We start from the raw sequence: 15,963 nt of genomic DNA on the forward strand, positions 1-15,963 counted from the left end.
GTGAAGGGAGGAAGGGAGGAAGGGAGGAAGGGAGGAAGGGAGGAAGGGAGGAAGGGAGGAAGGGAGGAAGGAAGGAAGGGAGGGAGGAAGGAAGGAAGGAAGGACTGTCTGTTATTTCATCCAGGGGGTGAGAAAGAACAATTTGAGCAAATTTAATGGAGAATAGGGGAGGGGAAAGAGTTAATTCTTTCTTACACTGGATGAAATCCAAATCAATCAAAAATTGGTTATACTAGCAGCACCTATTAGATACACACTCAAAAAGAATCTATGTATTAAACAGAAGAATAAAAATAGTTAGGGGAACGATATTAACAACAGCTAGTATTTACTGAGTGCTTAACCCCTACCAAACACTTTTCTAAGCCTTTATGTATATTAACTAATCCTCACAAAACTACAGTTATTATCCTCATTTTCAGATAGAGAAACCGAAGCACAGAGTATATGGAAATCATTTAAACAAGGCCTATGATACTGAAAGGAAAGTAAAGAATTGAAAACACTTTTTTCCTCTTAACTTCTGAGGCAGAAAGGGAATTAGACCTGTTGCCAGTCAGGTGAAAACCATGGACCCCTTACGAAGTCCACACTGTACTTCTTTAACAAATATATCACATGTCCCCACAAGAATTTTTTCAATTCTCAGTTCAAACTCACAGACCCCCGGAAATCTTTCCATGGACGCCTTAATTAAGAACCCCTGGATTAGAGACAGATTAATCATATTGATTTATTTTGGATCAGTGGTTCTCAAATTTTACTGTACATCTGAATCATCTGGATAGCTTGTTAAAATCACATATTGTTGGACCTAACCCCCAGAATTTCTGATTCAGTAAGTCTGGGATGGATTTTACAATCTGTATCTCTACGAAGTTCCCAGGTCAAGCTGATGCTTGTGATTCAGGAACCACTTTGAGAAGCACTGCATTCATTAGGCAATTCTCTTAACTTTCCTCAACTTCGAAGTTCTCATTGGTAAAATGGGGGGAAACAATAGTAGTGTTATATGGATTAATGGAGACAAAGATGTAGTGCTTTGGAAATTGCCCAGCACTAAGAAAAATTATTAGCAATTACTATTATTACACATTTGACTTCAAGAGTGAAAGTTAGGGAAGTGGATGTAGCGCAAGGGCTTGAGCACCTGCTTCCCACGGATTAGGTCTTGGATTCAAGCCCCAGTACTTCAAAAAAAAAAAGAGTGAACGCTAATCCTGAGCTATGGGATATGTTGATGTTTGAGTCTTTAAGAGTTTACTGTTACCAGATTTTATCTAGGTTCTTCACTATCCTGCAGAAATGAATTTCAAGAGCACAAAGTCAGGTGAGTTAGGCCAGTAATTTATTCAGATAGGGAGGGAAGAGAAATGGGAGAAAATAACAGACCATGGGTCCCGGGTGAAGGGGAAGGGGCTAGAAAATTATAAAGAGGGCTGATTTCCAGACTACAATTCCCCATTATGTTATAAACACCCACGTTTTGTGTGGCCATATGTCAGAGGAAACGCGGCCAGAGCAAAAGGCCCGCAGGTGAGAGAGCGCCAGAGCGCTCGTTCAGGCCTCGTGCTTGGCTTTTGGAACCATTAATGGGGCGTTCCATCTGTTTGTTGCTTTGATTGATTACCCCACCCATCAATCCCCCATGAGGGCCCAGTGATAAAGTCCTTAGGCAATATCTGGGGCTTCTCCTGGCTTCCAGAAGAAGTCTTCGTTCTGAATGGTAATTTACTATTGTGGTGTGGGGTCTTCCAGCAGCCATCTTGGGGTTATTGATGTCCACGTGGACTCTCTGCCAGGTTCTAGATCCGTCTGTGGATTCCCTATCTTTCTAGCCCGCTTCAGTACCATAGTAATCCATGCTCAAATACATTGGCATGACAAGGGATTCAATATCAAATGGAATACAGAGAAGGGGAAAATACCATGTTATGCTATACCTGCATCCAATCCATAGATGAGCTTTCTTAGGAGTCCTGTCAAGAAAAGAATGTTTTCCACACACACTGTATTTGTATTGTACACAGATTTAACTTTTCCAAAAAAACAGTAACTCAGAATTCCCTTCTACTACCCAAAGTTTGAGTGTTGAAGGTATATAGTATTCCAAAACTTATACACTAAATGTGAGTGAATTCATTCATATTGTGTTCAACTTTCTAGTAATGAATAATCATGGATAATTTTGAACTCACCAAATTTTTGCCCTGAGGCTTTTAAACTAAAACCCCTTAAAAATGCATTGTTCTCTTCTTTGACATGCAGTACACACGAATTGCTCTGTTAGAAAGTTCTTCTCCTCATTGGGCCAGAATCTGCTTCCACAAACTTCTAAACCCTAGGACTTGTTTTGGCTTCTAAAGATAACAAAGAATAAATACAGTTTAACTTTTGTTAATGAAAAGCAACCTTCAAGATTTTAAACATAGGTATCTGGTTTTCTCCTACCCCACCCAAATCCCTTTTCATTCCTCTTACAATATTGTTGAATAATGAAAATGTAAGTTCTCAGAATTAGTTAGCTTGCTTTTAATTAAATAAAATAACTCTCCTCCCTCAAGAAATACTGTGTTTGCAGAAATGATGTGACCCATCCATCCTGTTTACTTTACTCCAGAGATAAATGGGTGACTCACAGGAAGACAACCACATCTGAATTCAAAAGACTAAAGAGTTTCCTTTGGAAGTGAAAACTAAGCAAGGACTAACTAGAAAATTCCCTAGGGCTCCAGTGCTCTCTCCAGCTCTGTTTATCTCCAAACTACATCTATTTCTTTCACCCCTGGCACAACTCAGCCACCCTATTAACTGAGCCAGGAGCCACTTCACGGACTGGAGAGGAGACCCTCAGAACCATGTGGGCCAAGGAAACATTCCTAGTTCAGCAGTTCCAAGAAAGATTCCAAACCAGAAAGTGAGCCCCATTACAAATAATGCTGCCAAGAACATTGTTGTATAGTAACCTGTTAATGATTCTATAGGACAGTTCCTACAAAGTACCTTTAATTGTGATGTTGAGATACAGTCATTACCTTTTAAAATGATACTCACCAACTTCGTAGGTCAAAGTAGTATTCAACTGTGTTAAGCGTGCATTTCCAAGTATTTGTGAATTATCTATCATTCTTTGTATATAAATTAAATATTCTTAAAACCCCAGAAGTTTAAGGAAATTTAATTTCTGAAACTTCCAATGTTTTTTAAAAAGTATTCTTAAAAATACTAACTCACAGCAGTTATATTGCCTATATTGGATTAATATGATAGAAAATATTTTTATATTAAAAAAACAAATCCAAATGTTTTAAAAATTCAAGTTCATGGAACTCAGATAAATCTTCAGCAAAAAGGACTAGTTTAATGTTAGTTTAATAAAACCAGCTACATCTTCTGTTTATCAATGTTAAATATAACATAAGCACAAATTTTTATTGTTTGGAATTGTTCTTCCTGTAAACTTATACAGGTTTACTGATCAAATAAACAAGCATTACATCTACTAGATGTTTAAGATGAAAAATGTAAATATGCATTTAACCAAATGGAGTCAATTATTGACAAACTATTTCCACATTATGTTTACCAGCTTAAAGAGATTCCAAGGCCATTTTAGTAACTTAAATTGTGTTAAATCAAGTATGGGAGGTACGCAGGATGTGTTTTGCTTAAGAAGAAAGAGTAATCTTGTCATAAAGTAAAATGACTGTTGTTCCAGAATGAGAAAGAGGAAAGTATAGGGCAAAACCCGATTAGATATGGAAGATTGTAGAAGGTTCATGGAAAGGAACTTTGTTATGGTCAAGGCTGGCTAAGATTTGATGGGTTTATCTGTAAGGTTGGCTTGTTTGTTTTTATCTGTAAGGTTTTTTTAAGGAATTAGTATCAGCTAGCGTACTGCAGGAAAACTAGAATTTGTTTTTATCTCTGGTAAAATGACGAAATTTTCTAGGATTATTGGTCTGCCCTTTTTTTTTTTTTACTTTTTATTTTGAAATAGGTTTAAACCTACAGGAAAGTCGCAAAAAGTAATACAAAACAATTCACAGAACTTCAACATATTTTCCATTCAATTGGTCTGCTCTTAATAAGGGTGGTAAGGTTTTTCTTTACCTTCTGAGTAATCTGCCTAGAAGGCAAAGATTCTGTATCCCTGTGCTTTCTGTTGATTTTATCATTTCCTTGATTCTTTAAGAGAACCAAATCTTATCATTTTTAAATGAACTAAGGGTTTTTTTTTTAAATAAAGGTATCTGTTATATTTACTTTTAAAATCTTTTATTGTAACTTTGGTTAAATAGAGAACTAAATATTGTTTCAGTGACCCATTATGTTATCTAACAAGTGTGCAATCTCCTGACCTTTGACATTTTGCCTCCTCAAAATCAAATCCTAAATAATTTTTTTTTAAGTGCTGGGGGAGGGAGGATATGATTGAACTGGGGACCTACATGTGGGAAGCTGGCATGGAAAAAACGACATGGGCTCCCCTGAGTTGTTTTTTTTGTTTGTTTGTTTGCTGTTTGTTGCTTTTAGGAGGCACCAGGAATTGAACTTGGGACCTCTCATGTGGGAGGCAGGCACTTAACTGCTTGAGCCATATCCACTCCCATAAATATTTTATTGATCTCCAACTGTCTTTGAGATCTCCCAAAAGGTCCCTGCAAAATTACACAGCATCTTTCACCTTGTAAGAGAGGTACTAGAAATAATTAGGTCTATTTGATGTGTCTGGGAAACACTGTCAAATCAGAAATGCTAAACCTTCTCTGTTATATTTGAATAGGTAAAATGTTATTAATATAAATAATTCAGAAATTGTATGAAGTTGCTAGAGATTTGTCAATGTCCTCACTGTCCATGATATGCCCTGGAACTGCTCTGCCTGATATAAGATAAAGTATAGTGTTGTCAGTTATTCTTTGAAAGAAAAAAAAGATTAGCTAATAATGGATGATGGTCATGGTAGCACAATGTTGTGAATGAAATTAATACCACTGAACTGTATATTTGAAAGTAGTTCAAATGAGAAATATTATATTGTATATGTTACCCCAATAACAAATAAAAATAAAATACCTTTTAAAAAAAATTAGATGCCACAAAAACAACCAAATTTCCTTGTCAGTTGCATTATTTTTGTAATGAACTCTTGAAATTTTTAGCCAGAGTCGTATTAAGTCCTTTGCCATCCACAAATAGTTTGGGGGTGTTTGTTTTACTCAGCTACTTCCCAGTCAGCTACAGGCCAGATAGCTTCAACTTCAACAAAGAGACTATCTCAAAGAGACCCACTGAGAAGACTGCCGGTGCTCCTGGGCACAAGCTTCTGGCAGCATTGATTAGATAACTTTCACATATCTCTGAACTGAGTCACAATTCCCAAAACTCTAAAGGAGAAGCTGATGGGTTCATGAGATGCTAATCCAAGATCAAGGGGTAAAAGAATTAATTACACAGAACAGAATGAACTGATACCGGACGATTATGGGTTTTGTTTGGAATATTGCTGATGATCTAATGCTCTCTTTTATAGATATAAGGAACCCCTTTCATCTTCCTTTTAGCCATCTATAACTCATAAAACTTTTAGCTTTTTCACCTTGCCTGATCCCTCCAGAATACAGCTTTTGAGTATTCTTATTTCAATGGCAATATAATTATGTGTATAAGTTCGGTAAAGATCTTCCCTGTTAACAGGACATAATTATATAACCAAAACTTTGACTGGAATATTTGAAAATGATACTCATTTAATCAGAGATGACCATATACTTTTCATGGAAGTAAGGTCGACTTTATGGAGCCAGTGCTTACAAAGCCCTCTTGTGAAAACTGGCTTGGTACCTGGCTTACAGGCTCCCAGCCTTACAGCAGAGAAAGGAAGTCCTTATTCATCAACCTGCTGGACTATTCCTTTTTCAGAGACATAGATTCCATCCGCAAATTTTCTGTTATCCTTGTTTTTAACTGTTGTGGCTTGCTGAATCAAAGCAACTGAATTTCATACAAGTTCAGTATCATTTCCTTCAAGAATTAACTCATTTTTCTGTGCTTAAAATACTGAACAAGCAATGCCTGGCCTTATCTGAAACCTGCAGATGTATTTTTTTATCCAGGATTTCAACTAGCAACCTGGTCTCCTGAATAACAACATTGGTGGGGAAGTGAGGCTTCACAGAGCCATCCTGTAAGGGAATGCCAGAGACGACCCTTGGCCATGTTCTGCACATGACTGGAGATAGTGAGACCTGCAGCCGGCAGCCAGCCCGGTTCCTTCTATGTCCTCACCACTGTCAACCCAAAGCCTCTTCTTTTTCTTTCCCAGGAGACTGAGTTCTACATTGATGTGATTGAAGTCCTTGCTCAGGGTTCCTCTGGGGTTCTTCACAATAACCATGTGTCCCTTCAGTGTCATGTCCACATTTTCTGAAATATCGATAGTCCTGTTGCTGAGAATGGGTCTTCATTCTCACAGATGTGGCAAAGCAATACAATTTTTTTTTTTACAATTTTTTTTAAAGGCACATAGATCACACAAAATACATACTATTTTATTACAGTGTAATCCTCCTGTTAACATACAATGATTTGTTGACTCTACCTAGACAACTTTTTTCCAGTTACAATAAGATATCACTTGGGAACATGAGGAAGTCGAGTAATCCAAAGCAATCATTCACCTTGGATAGTCAGGTTATGGGGTGTTGGAGAATGCCATCCTGACCTACCCACATCTTCTCTCCACCCAGATGTTAGCCTGCTCTGCTGGCTTACCCCACCCACAAAAACATCATCCTGGCCCCTGGCCCCAGGAATCGGTTATCCCCTCCCCCTCCATAGACATATGGGCCTGAGACTCTTCCCTCACACTTTACTAAAGTCTTAAAAGGGAAGAGAGGAATCTATTTCTCCTTTTAGTTCCCTCCCCTTCCAGAGACCCCAAGTCATGGTTCACTTCACTCCAGCTCCCTGTTTCTTTTTTTTTTTTCAAAGATTTTTTATTTCTCTCCCTTTCCCCCCACCCCTGTTGTCTGCTGTGTCCATTTGCTGTGTGTTCTTCTGTGACTGCCTCTATCCTTATCAGCAGCCCCGGGAATCTGTGTTTCTTTTTGTTGTGTCATCTTGTTGTGTCAGCTCTCCGTGTGTGTGGCGCCATTCTTGGGCAGGCTGCACTTTCTTTCGCGCTGGGCGGCTCTCCTTAGGGGGCGCACTCCTTGCGCGCGGGGCTCCCCTACGTAGGGGACACCCTTGCGTGACACGGCACTCCTTGTACGCATCAGCACTGCGCATGGGCCAGCGCCACACAGGTCAAGGAGGCCCGGGGTTTGAACCGCAGACCTCCCATGTGGTAGGACACCCTATCCATTGGGCCAAGTCCACTTCCCCTGCCCTGTTTCTTTTTGTCTGATTTGTCCCCGTTAAAAACCATCCCTGTGACAGAAATTCAGGCTGGGAGGCCTGGAAGGTTGGAAAGTTTCTTCATTAAAGGTCAAGCAAACCAACCTTTTTTTTTTAATTGGTATTTTAATAAAGCTAAAATTTATATACTCCCAGTGCAACAACTGTTAAAATTTGAAAAAAGAGAAATCCCACACAATTAGGTCAAGTTTTGACCACTGGAGTCACGTTAGGATAACCCAGTGCCACCATTTCTGCTACAGAAAGGCTAAAGAATCTATCAGAGCAACCTCCTTCTGGACAAATTCTAACTCCCAGTTTCAATTTACCATACAAGTAATAGTTCTGAAAAATATTATTTGCAATTAGTTACCCTACAATTTAAGGTTTCAAATTTCTTCCATGTAAATAACATTCCAGATGCTCATTTTCTGGAAATATATCCCATAGTTCTGAAAGGAATTCCCCAGTCACATCTTTATCTCCTTACAATGTCACTCCTTCAGGAAGGGGAAGGAGGCTGCAAAGTAGACACTCAACTACAAATATTTCTGGATTAAATGAGTTGATGGAAGCAGGGCAGGATTACAGAAAAATCAGGGTCCAGACTGAGTTCCTTGCAAGCTCCTCCGGGGAGGGGACACGGGAACTAAGCTGCTCTGAGTGATTCCTGAGGGTTGGTTTTTCAGACAAGTCACCTTCCGCTCTACACCCTGGGCTGGCATTGCCCTGCTCTTAGCGTGGTCTGCAGCCAACCCCCTCCCGCCTGGTCCCTGCACAGCCTGGTCCCTGCACAGGCGCTCTGGCCCCAGCCACGCGGCTCTTCTGTCGGTTGCTGGAGTTCTCCCTCCTTCCCGCCAGGCTCACTGCGCCACGGAGGGCGATCTAGATCTCACTCAAAGGTGACTCCCTCAGGAACCTTCGCTGACCTCCCGTCCAGGACCCCTCGAGGGTAAGCCCCTCCCCCCGTTTTTGCAGGTGATTATGTTTGCAATGGGGTGTAAAAGTTTCAACTCCCGTGGAAGGCAAGCTGGTAATACCCAGCAAAATTAGGTGTGCTCTTCCCTTTGGCCCAGCAATTCTCCCGTTGTTGAATTTCACCTAGACATTTTCAAACTTGCAAAAACGAGGCGTGCAGAAGGCCCCCAGGGGCCCCTTCTCCCGCATCTTCACACTCCCCAGGGTCCTCCGGCGAGGTCTCCGAGGTCTCCGTGTTCGAGCCTCCCCGCCCGCAAGAACCGCGGCTCCTTTGCTCGCGTCCACCCGCGTCCACCCTCGGGCGGGACCATTCTACCGACGAGAGCCATATCATTAAAATGTTTTAAATATGAAGCAGGGAGCAGAGGCATGATGGACTCGGCCTCCATTTCCTTATCTGTAAAAGGAGATACCGTTGCCCGCTTTGAGTTAATTCCGCAAGAGCAGGGGGAGCTTCCCCGCGGCAAGAGCAGCTGCTGGCCCGGGTCGGCTATTGTTATGATGATGAGCCTCATTCAGCTCAGCTGAGTTCACAGCTCCAGCGTCACTCAGGTTTAGCATTTCGGTTTTGCAGACCAAACCAGGCCTTCCCGGAATACGCCCTAGTTTCAACATCCAAAATCCAAAGGGCTCCAGCGCTATTATCTGACCCTCCTTAGGGTGGACCCCCCAATCTCCATTACAATGGGAGCTTTTTTTTTTTCTTTTCCGTAGTCAGAGCACTTAGCCTAGATGGAAAACTGGTCTAGAACTTGAAACTGGAAAAAAGAAAACCAGTGTAAAACCACTGTTGTTTTACCTTCCAGCTTATTTTATTCAAAACGTTTTCGGTGTATTTTTTGTTTGTTTTTCTAAGGTTGGACACTATGCTGCTGAGGGGATGCTTGGAGTTTATGGCACATTCTTAAGTAAGGTTCTCGATTTTACTACTTTGACAGAGATGAAACTAAACCTGTTTTCTACATTTAGAAGCACTGCCTTTCGAATAGAATTTTTAGGCATAAATTATTTTTATGGGCTTAATTCACTGCACAACTGGGGTTCAAAACTACCGTTTACATTCCCACGCACAATCATTTATTGTTGACTGATTCTTGGAAGAAGAGCACACAAGGGCGGGGGGTTAATCTGGAGAGTGGCGTAACTGTTAAGCCCTTAAAGCAGATTCAAGCAAATATATTTACCACAATGAATCCGTTCATCTATCAGGTCAGCAAAAGCCCAAGTTTTCCAATCAACTCTGAGCAAGAACAAGAGGGAAACATGTAATCTCCTACAAGGATGGGATGTAAAACAGTTTCAACTCCTATGGAAGGCAAGCTGGTAATACCCAGCAAAATTACATATGCTCTTCCCTTTGGCCCAGCAATTCTCCCATTGTTGAATTTAACCTAGACATATTTTCAAACTTGCAAAATCGATGGTGATAGCGTTCAAGGTATTTACTGAAACTTTGTAAAAGCAAAATACTGAGAACCCAGAAGTCCTTCATTAGGGAACTAAATTAAATGGAGTAACACATAAATGTAAGAAAGGAGGGAAAAACAATGTAGTTATAATTGCTTATGTATGGGGGGGAAAAATCTCTGAAAGGTCACACACAAAAAAATAAAACTTATTTGCTGGGGAGTAGAAAATGGGCAAATGAACATTTCAGGATTTTTGATCCATGTGAATGTAGTTATTTTTTAAAAATGGAAGTTTAAAATATAGTATGTGTTACCCAAGAAAACACTATTTATTCCAGTATAGCAACAACCAGTTTTCTTCATTTAGTCCATTGTTCTGTTTCTTTATATTGCAACTGTTGACAGATCTCCAGAAACACAGTACCCAATGCCATTCCGTTCAATATGTGCCCAAAGCTGCAGGGTGACTGAAGTCCACAGGCAGCTTCTTCCCCTGGAAACTGAGATCCCCTCCTGGCCCACCTTGCCCACACGAGTTCCCTTCTCAAATCTGTGGAGTCTTAGGCCTAGTACTTCCCCTGACACCAAGAATTTTTCCAGGAGAGGCCATAAGCTCTGTCTGTTCTAGAGGAACAGATCTGCCAGGTTGTAAATAGTCAAGGAGCTGAACCAAGCTTTGCTCCTGACACTCCAAGTAAGAGAAAATTCATTTATCTGTGCCTGGTTCTTCAAAATCAGGGGTGCACTTGCTTAAATATCATTTTCTGAGGATGTAGGAAAGGTGAGGCAGACCTTAAGACATACTTTTATTCCTCCAAAATCTTGGGCAGCTGCTGGGACGAGTAGCTCATACCTTCAAGTTAGAGCTATTGCAATTGTCAACCAAGTTGAGGGAGTAAAAATGCTAACAGAATACGTGCTTGGTCCCTGGCTCTCCAACTGAAAGTAATCTCAACAAGATACCAAACAGGCTATTTTCTTTCCAGTGATCCAAAGACTGTAGCACTGTCTAAAGACCCCAAAAAGCCACAAGTGCGCCTCACATTTCCAGTGGCAGGAAAACAATGTGCTTTACAAAGAATTCCATGGCTTTTCCTCATTGAGTCTTCAATGAGGAGAACCTTAGAGGGCAGGGTTCGAGTCTAAAGCCCTCTTCCCTCAGCCCCGAGAAAAGCGAAATCTAGACTCCAGCCCTGTGCTGGTGGATGAAGCAGCCTGTCATTCATTCTTCAAATATTTATTGAATGCCCACCATGTGTCAGACATTGTTATAAGAGTATGACATAGATTAACTCATGTAATCCTCACTACAGCCCCAAAGAGATAGCCATTACAGGTGGGAAACTGAGGCACAGAGACTAACATGCTCAAGGTTCCTCAGCTGTGTCTAAATCAAGATTCAAACCCAGTCAGACTAGCTAGCACCAGTGTCTTTTAATACTATCCTTACACACTCTAAAATATACCATACTGCCATATTTAGTTGAAATATATATGTATATATAATCCCCATTGTGAACTCATATATATACCCAAATGTGGCTAAAAGGGGAAATATTGTAGTATATATGGTAACACATTAAAAATTAAAATTAAGCCATAGAACACCACACAGTGATCCTTAAGTTAAACTAGACTATAGTTAATAGTATAATTATAAAAATGCGCTATCAACAATTATAACAAATGTTCCACACCAATGCAAGGTGTTATTAGTGTGGTATATGAAAATCCTGTATCTTCTGCGTGATTGTTCTGTAAACCCACAACTTCAATAATAAAAACTTTTAAATATATATAGAGAAATTCCTTCCTTGCTGAAGTTTATATTCTAGTGCAGTTTTTAACCTGTTTTGTTTCATGGACCCCTTTTGCCAGTCAGGTTAAAACCATGGACCCCGTACTAAGTCCATACTATACTGTGTATTATTTAATAAATATATCACACACCTGCACCAACACATCCCCACAAGAATTTTTTTAATTTCAGTTCAAGCTTCCGGACCCCTGGTTAAGAACTCCTGTCCCAGTGGGAGAGTGGAGGGAAAGAGCAGATAACACTATCATATCAGGTCTGTAAATGCCATGAAATCAAATAAAGATTAGCAGAGACTGTGGAGGAGGGGACCTTTCTAGAAATGAGTCAGACCATCTGAGGAAAGGGAAATCTAATAAATGTGCCAGGCAGAACAGCAAAAAACAAGGTAGATGTGTTTCAGGGACAGCAAAAATATAATGTGCTAGAGCAGAGATCAGAAAGGACAAAAGGATCCGAGTTTCCTAGGGGCTGGGAAGAGCTGAGAAGAAGTTTGGGTTTTTAAGATATTTAGAAAACTGGAGTTTTGGGGGTCTCTTTTTGGGGAGAGACCATGATTCCACTTCTTTTGTTTTTTAAGGTATTTAGACATGATTCGTATTTTAAGGATTCAGTCTGACTGCTGAAGAAACAGACTTTAGGATTACTAGTGCCAGCAAGAGGAGGTGGCTGGACAAGGTACAGATATGGGAAGCATTTAGATACTGGGTATTTTTGAAGGTTTAATTGACTAGACTTGCTAATGGATTTCATGTGGAGTACAAAGAATTAAGGACAATCCTCGTTTCTGGCCTGAATCATTGGGCCAAAATTGTAGTGCCATTCATTTACTGACACAGGAGCTAGGGGGGAGAACAGTTAGTTGTTTGGATATACCAGATTTTTCTCCTAAAGAAAACAGTTCAAGGTTTATCTCTCCCTTAACAGATCACTCTCACCCCAAGTAGTAGCTAACACATCACTTATGCTATGTGAGGCCTGCTCTAAATACCCTATGTACTCAACAGCTAACCACACAACCTCCCTATGGAGTCAGATGCTGTTACCACCAGAATGCAAGATGGCGGGGGTGAAAACGACTTACCTAAGGTCACAGAGCAAGAAAGTTGCATCGGTGGGACTCATTCTATGTTCTGAACTACCAAACTAGTCTCTACTGGGTACTTAAGTACCCATTTTGGTGGCTCCTCAGTCATCAGGAGTGAGTCCACCTATGGCAATGCCCTCACCTGGCCCTAATTCCACTATCTCTGTGAAGATATAAAGCAGTAAATTCTCTATTGTTAATGACCCCACGAATTCAGGTGGTGAGTTTTCTTTTCCATCTACTTATCTGTTCAAGACTGAATTTTCTTCATACACTCCAAACTACATTCTGCAGCAATCTGAATGCAAAAAGCATAAGAGAACCCAGCTGTCTTCTCTTAAGAGCTTTACAAGAATATAAAGCAATGCTACACAAAGTATTTTTGTTTTGGAGAATATTTGTTGCTCATTTTATAAAGGTTATGTTAACCAGTAATAAGACTTTGTGTTTTGAAAATGCAACTCCAAGTCAGTTCCGGACAATGGTACAGTTCCCTTAAATTGACTGCTCTTTGATTCAGAACTGTATCTCAGAAACTGATCCCATAGCTCCTTTATGAGCCTGGCCAAATGTGACCTTGGGCCCCTTTCCAGGTCTGAGGTTTCAATTATCAGTTACGCTTAAGGGCAACCTTGGTTGTGTTTCAGAGAAATCTAGAGCATTCCCTCCAATCTATCAACAACAATGCTAAATAACTACTCATTTAAAATTTTATTCTTTAATCAGCAACCTTGAAAACAAAATAGTCACATGAGGATTCACAGAGGCAACAGTAGAAGCCCCCAAACGGTTGCTTTTTTCCCTACTTTGTCAGGCTGGAACAGCGTTTAAACCAGGCCAGACCCACTCCACAACCTACTCTACTTCCTGGCACCAGACACTTTGGCTGGAAATTGGCTTCACTGCGTCCACGGGCCTAGTTCGAGGGCATTCATGGCTTCCTCAAGTCTGAGCATCCCTGCAGAGAGAACGGTAGGGTAAGCATGGTGGAAGAAAGTACCAGATCCTTCTCAGCCTCTTTCTGGGTTCGTTTTCGGGGCTTGCGAGCCAGGTGTTCCGGGCCTGGGACCTCAGAATGTGGGGCCACTGGGCCCATTCCAACATCCTCCAAGAGGCTGGGGGGTGGGGAAGAACCGGGCTGAGCTATCCCGGATAGTTTTGTCCAACGCGGCGAGCCCCAGCCGCCTCCCACCGGGGTCTCGCCTCTGGGTGCGCAGGACAAAGGGCGAGCACCCTGGGCCCCCTCACTCTGGAAGGAGTCTTGGGGACGGCTGAGGCCCGGGGGCGCCACCGTCGATGCCCGCGGGCGGTGGTGGTGGGAGCGGGGCGGGGAGGGGAACGAAGCCGCCCTCCACCTCTCCAGGCCTCTCACCTCGCTCCTGCCGCTGGCGGTGCCACTCGGCCAGGGACTGGAGCATCCACTTGGTCCGGAGCTTGTACAAGTAGTTGCCGTAAACCACCACCTCGGTGAGATCCGAGGATTCCAGAACCTTCAGCTCGAGCATGGCCTTGCTGACTTGCTCGATGTACGGGATTCGAGATCCCTGGGGGCCTGTTCGGGGAGAGCGAGATGAGCTCTGGCGTCGCCCCGCGGAGGCCGAGGCGCCGGGGCTGCGCCCCCGCGCCGGGGCTGGGCGCACTCACCAAACATGGCTTCCAGCAGCCGCGTCTGGACCTGGAACACCTCGGGATCTCTCAGGTCTTCGGGAACTTTCACCCACGGCGGGATATCTTTCCGTTCTGGGAGCGTCCCCATCCTGAGCTGCTCGAAACCACGCTTGGGCCGAAGCGAGGCCTACCCGCGCCGTCGGGGGGCACCACGCGCGGAAAGTCTAACACCTGGGAGGCCCCGCCCCCGGCCTGGCTCCGCCCCCCGGCCTGGCTCCGCCCCCGGCCTGGCTCCGCCCCCGAGCCGCAGTTCGCGACCCCGGGGCGGCGCTGCCAGTGCTCCCGGCGCTCTGCAGGCTCGCGGTCAGGCTGGTTACCTTCTCCGCCTCCTTTACGAGACGGTCGGAACTCCTCCCCCCAGAACGGGTGGCCCAGCTGTTTCCGAGTTTCCAAATGGCTTCCACCTGCACCGGCTCGTTTGCTGCGCCCCCGAGTCTCGTGGGCGTGGGGGCGGGACGCGTGGACCGGGCAGTGGTAGGCTCTTCCCCTGGGACCACGCGGTTGGGACAGTCTCGGAGGCCGAGTCTGAGGCTGCGAGGGCCACCTCGGAGCTGCCGGATCGAGTTCTCTAATACGTTCAAAGTGGGGTCCATTTCCCCTTTCAGAAGAGGGGCTGGGCCGCGGAGCTTCACTTAACGGGCTACCTACCCGTGCAGCTGCCGGGTTCGTGTTTCTCGAAGCCCCAAAATCTGGAGCTTTTGAACTGACCGGATTTCTACACGACCTGTTCTACTCCCGCTCAAACCTTGTGGTCCAGGCTTCTGGCTCACCTCTAAATAAACCTGGTTTATTTTTTATACATATTGTTGACGCGATACACTGAATTCACCCCCCTGAGGGTGTGGTTTCAGTGTTTTAAGACTATGAGTGGAAGCAAAGCTAGCTTTTCCCTAATTCCTTGATAACATCTAATATCTCTTCAGCTGGCTATTGTGATTATTTCTTAGGATGCGAAAGCTATGGCTTAAATTCTTGTCAACCACCAATATAAATCGATTTAGAAAATGGTCATCAATGGCTACTACTACCCAATGAAAGGCTGAGGAACTGGATATACTCAAGTTCTAGAAGTTACAAAGGAGAGAACTTAACAATAGAGCCTTAGCCAAACGAACGTTATCCAAACCAAAAGGAGCATCACCTATAACGGTAAATGAGATGCTGTTTCATCAATGGCATGAAAACAAATTGGAGGACTGCTTTAATAGACGAAAGAGACAAATGAATGCTATGCGGGATTCAAATAATCCCCAGGATAGAAAAATTCAGGACAATGGGGAAATTTTAATATGGGCGAAATTATAAAATATATTAGTGTTTAAAATCTTAAAGTGTGACAAGTGTATTGCAGTTACATAGCAAAGTCTTTGTTCTCAGGAGAAACATGCTGAAGTATAGGGCATATCTGCAATCTACTCACAAATAGTTCAGCCAACAATTAAAGCATTCAATACATATGAAGATATTGAAAGCAAATGTCAACAGTTGGTTCAAACTGACGGGTTTACAGAATTCTGTATTTCAAGTTTTCTGTAATCTTGAATTTTATTTTTTTAAAGAACAAGGAGATATAGCTAATAAAATAACTGTTGCAGGGGTGATGT

General features: G+C 42.6%; 1 protein-coding gene across 1 annotated transcript; it reads right to left on the reverse strand.

Moving 5' to 3' along the window:
* Positions 1-13,396: 13,396 nt before the first annotated feature.
* On the reverse strand, positions 13,397-14,470 carry DPPA5 (developmental pluripotency associated 5). The gene is made up of 3 exons (XM_004475984.2): positions 14,336-14,470; positions 14,064-14,243; positions 13,397-13,649 (listed from the first exon to the last, which is right to left on the reverse strand). The coding sequence occupies exons 1-3, from the start codon at positions 14,445-14,447 to the stop codon at positions 13,591-13,593; spliced, it is 351 nt and encodes a 116-aa protein (XP_004476041.2). The 5' UTR covers positions 14,448-14,470; the 3' UTR covers positions 13,397-13,590.
* Between the last annotated feature and the right edge of the window lie 1,493 nt (positions 14,471-15,963).

Source organism: Dasypus novemcinctus, chromosome 11, assembly GCF_030445035.2.
Source record: "Dasypus novemcinctus isolate mDasNov1 chromosome 11, mDasNov1.1.hap2, whole genome shotgun sequence".
Taxonomy (NCBI): Eukaryota; Metazoa; Chordata; class Mammalia; order Cingulata; family Dasypodidae; genus Dasypus; species Dasypus novemcinctus.

Coding starts and splice junctions, on each gene's coding strand:
- DPPA5 (XM_004475984.2), bottom strand. CDS start 14,447: ATGGGGACGCTCCCAGAACGGAAAGATATCCCGCCGTGGGTGAAAGTT. Junction 14,244..14,335: donor GCTGCTGGAAGCCATGTTTG/GTGAGTGCGCCC, acceptor CTCCCCGAACAG/GCCCCCAGGGATCTCGAATC. Junction 13,650..14,063: donor CCGCCAGCGGCAGGAGCGAG/GTGAGAGGCCTG, acceptor TTCTCTCTGCAG/GGATGCTCAGACTTGAGGAA.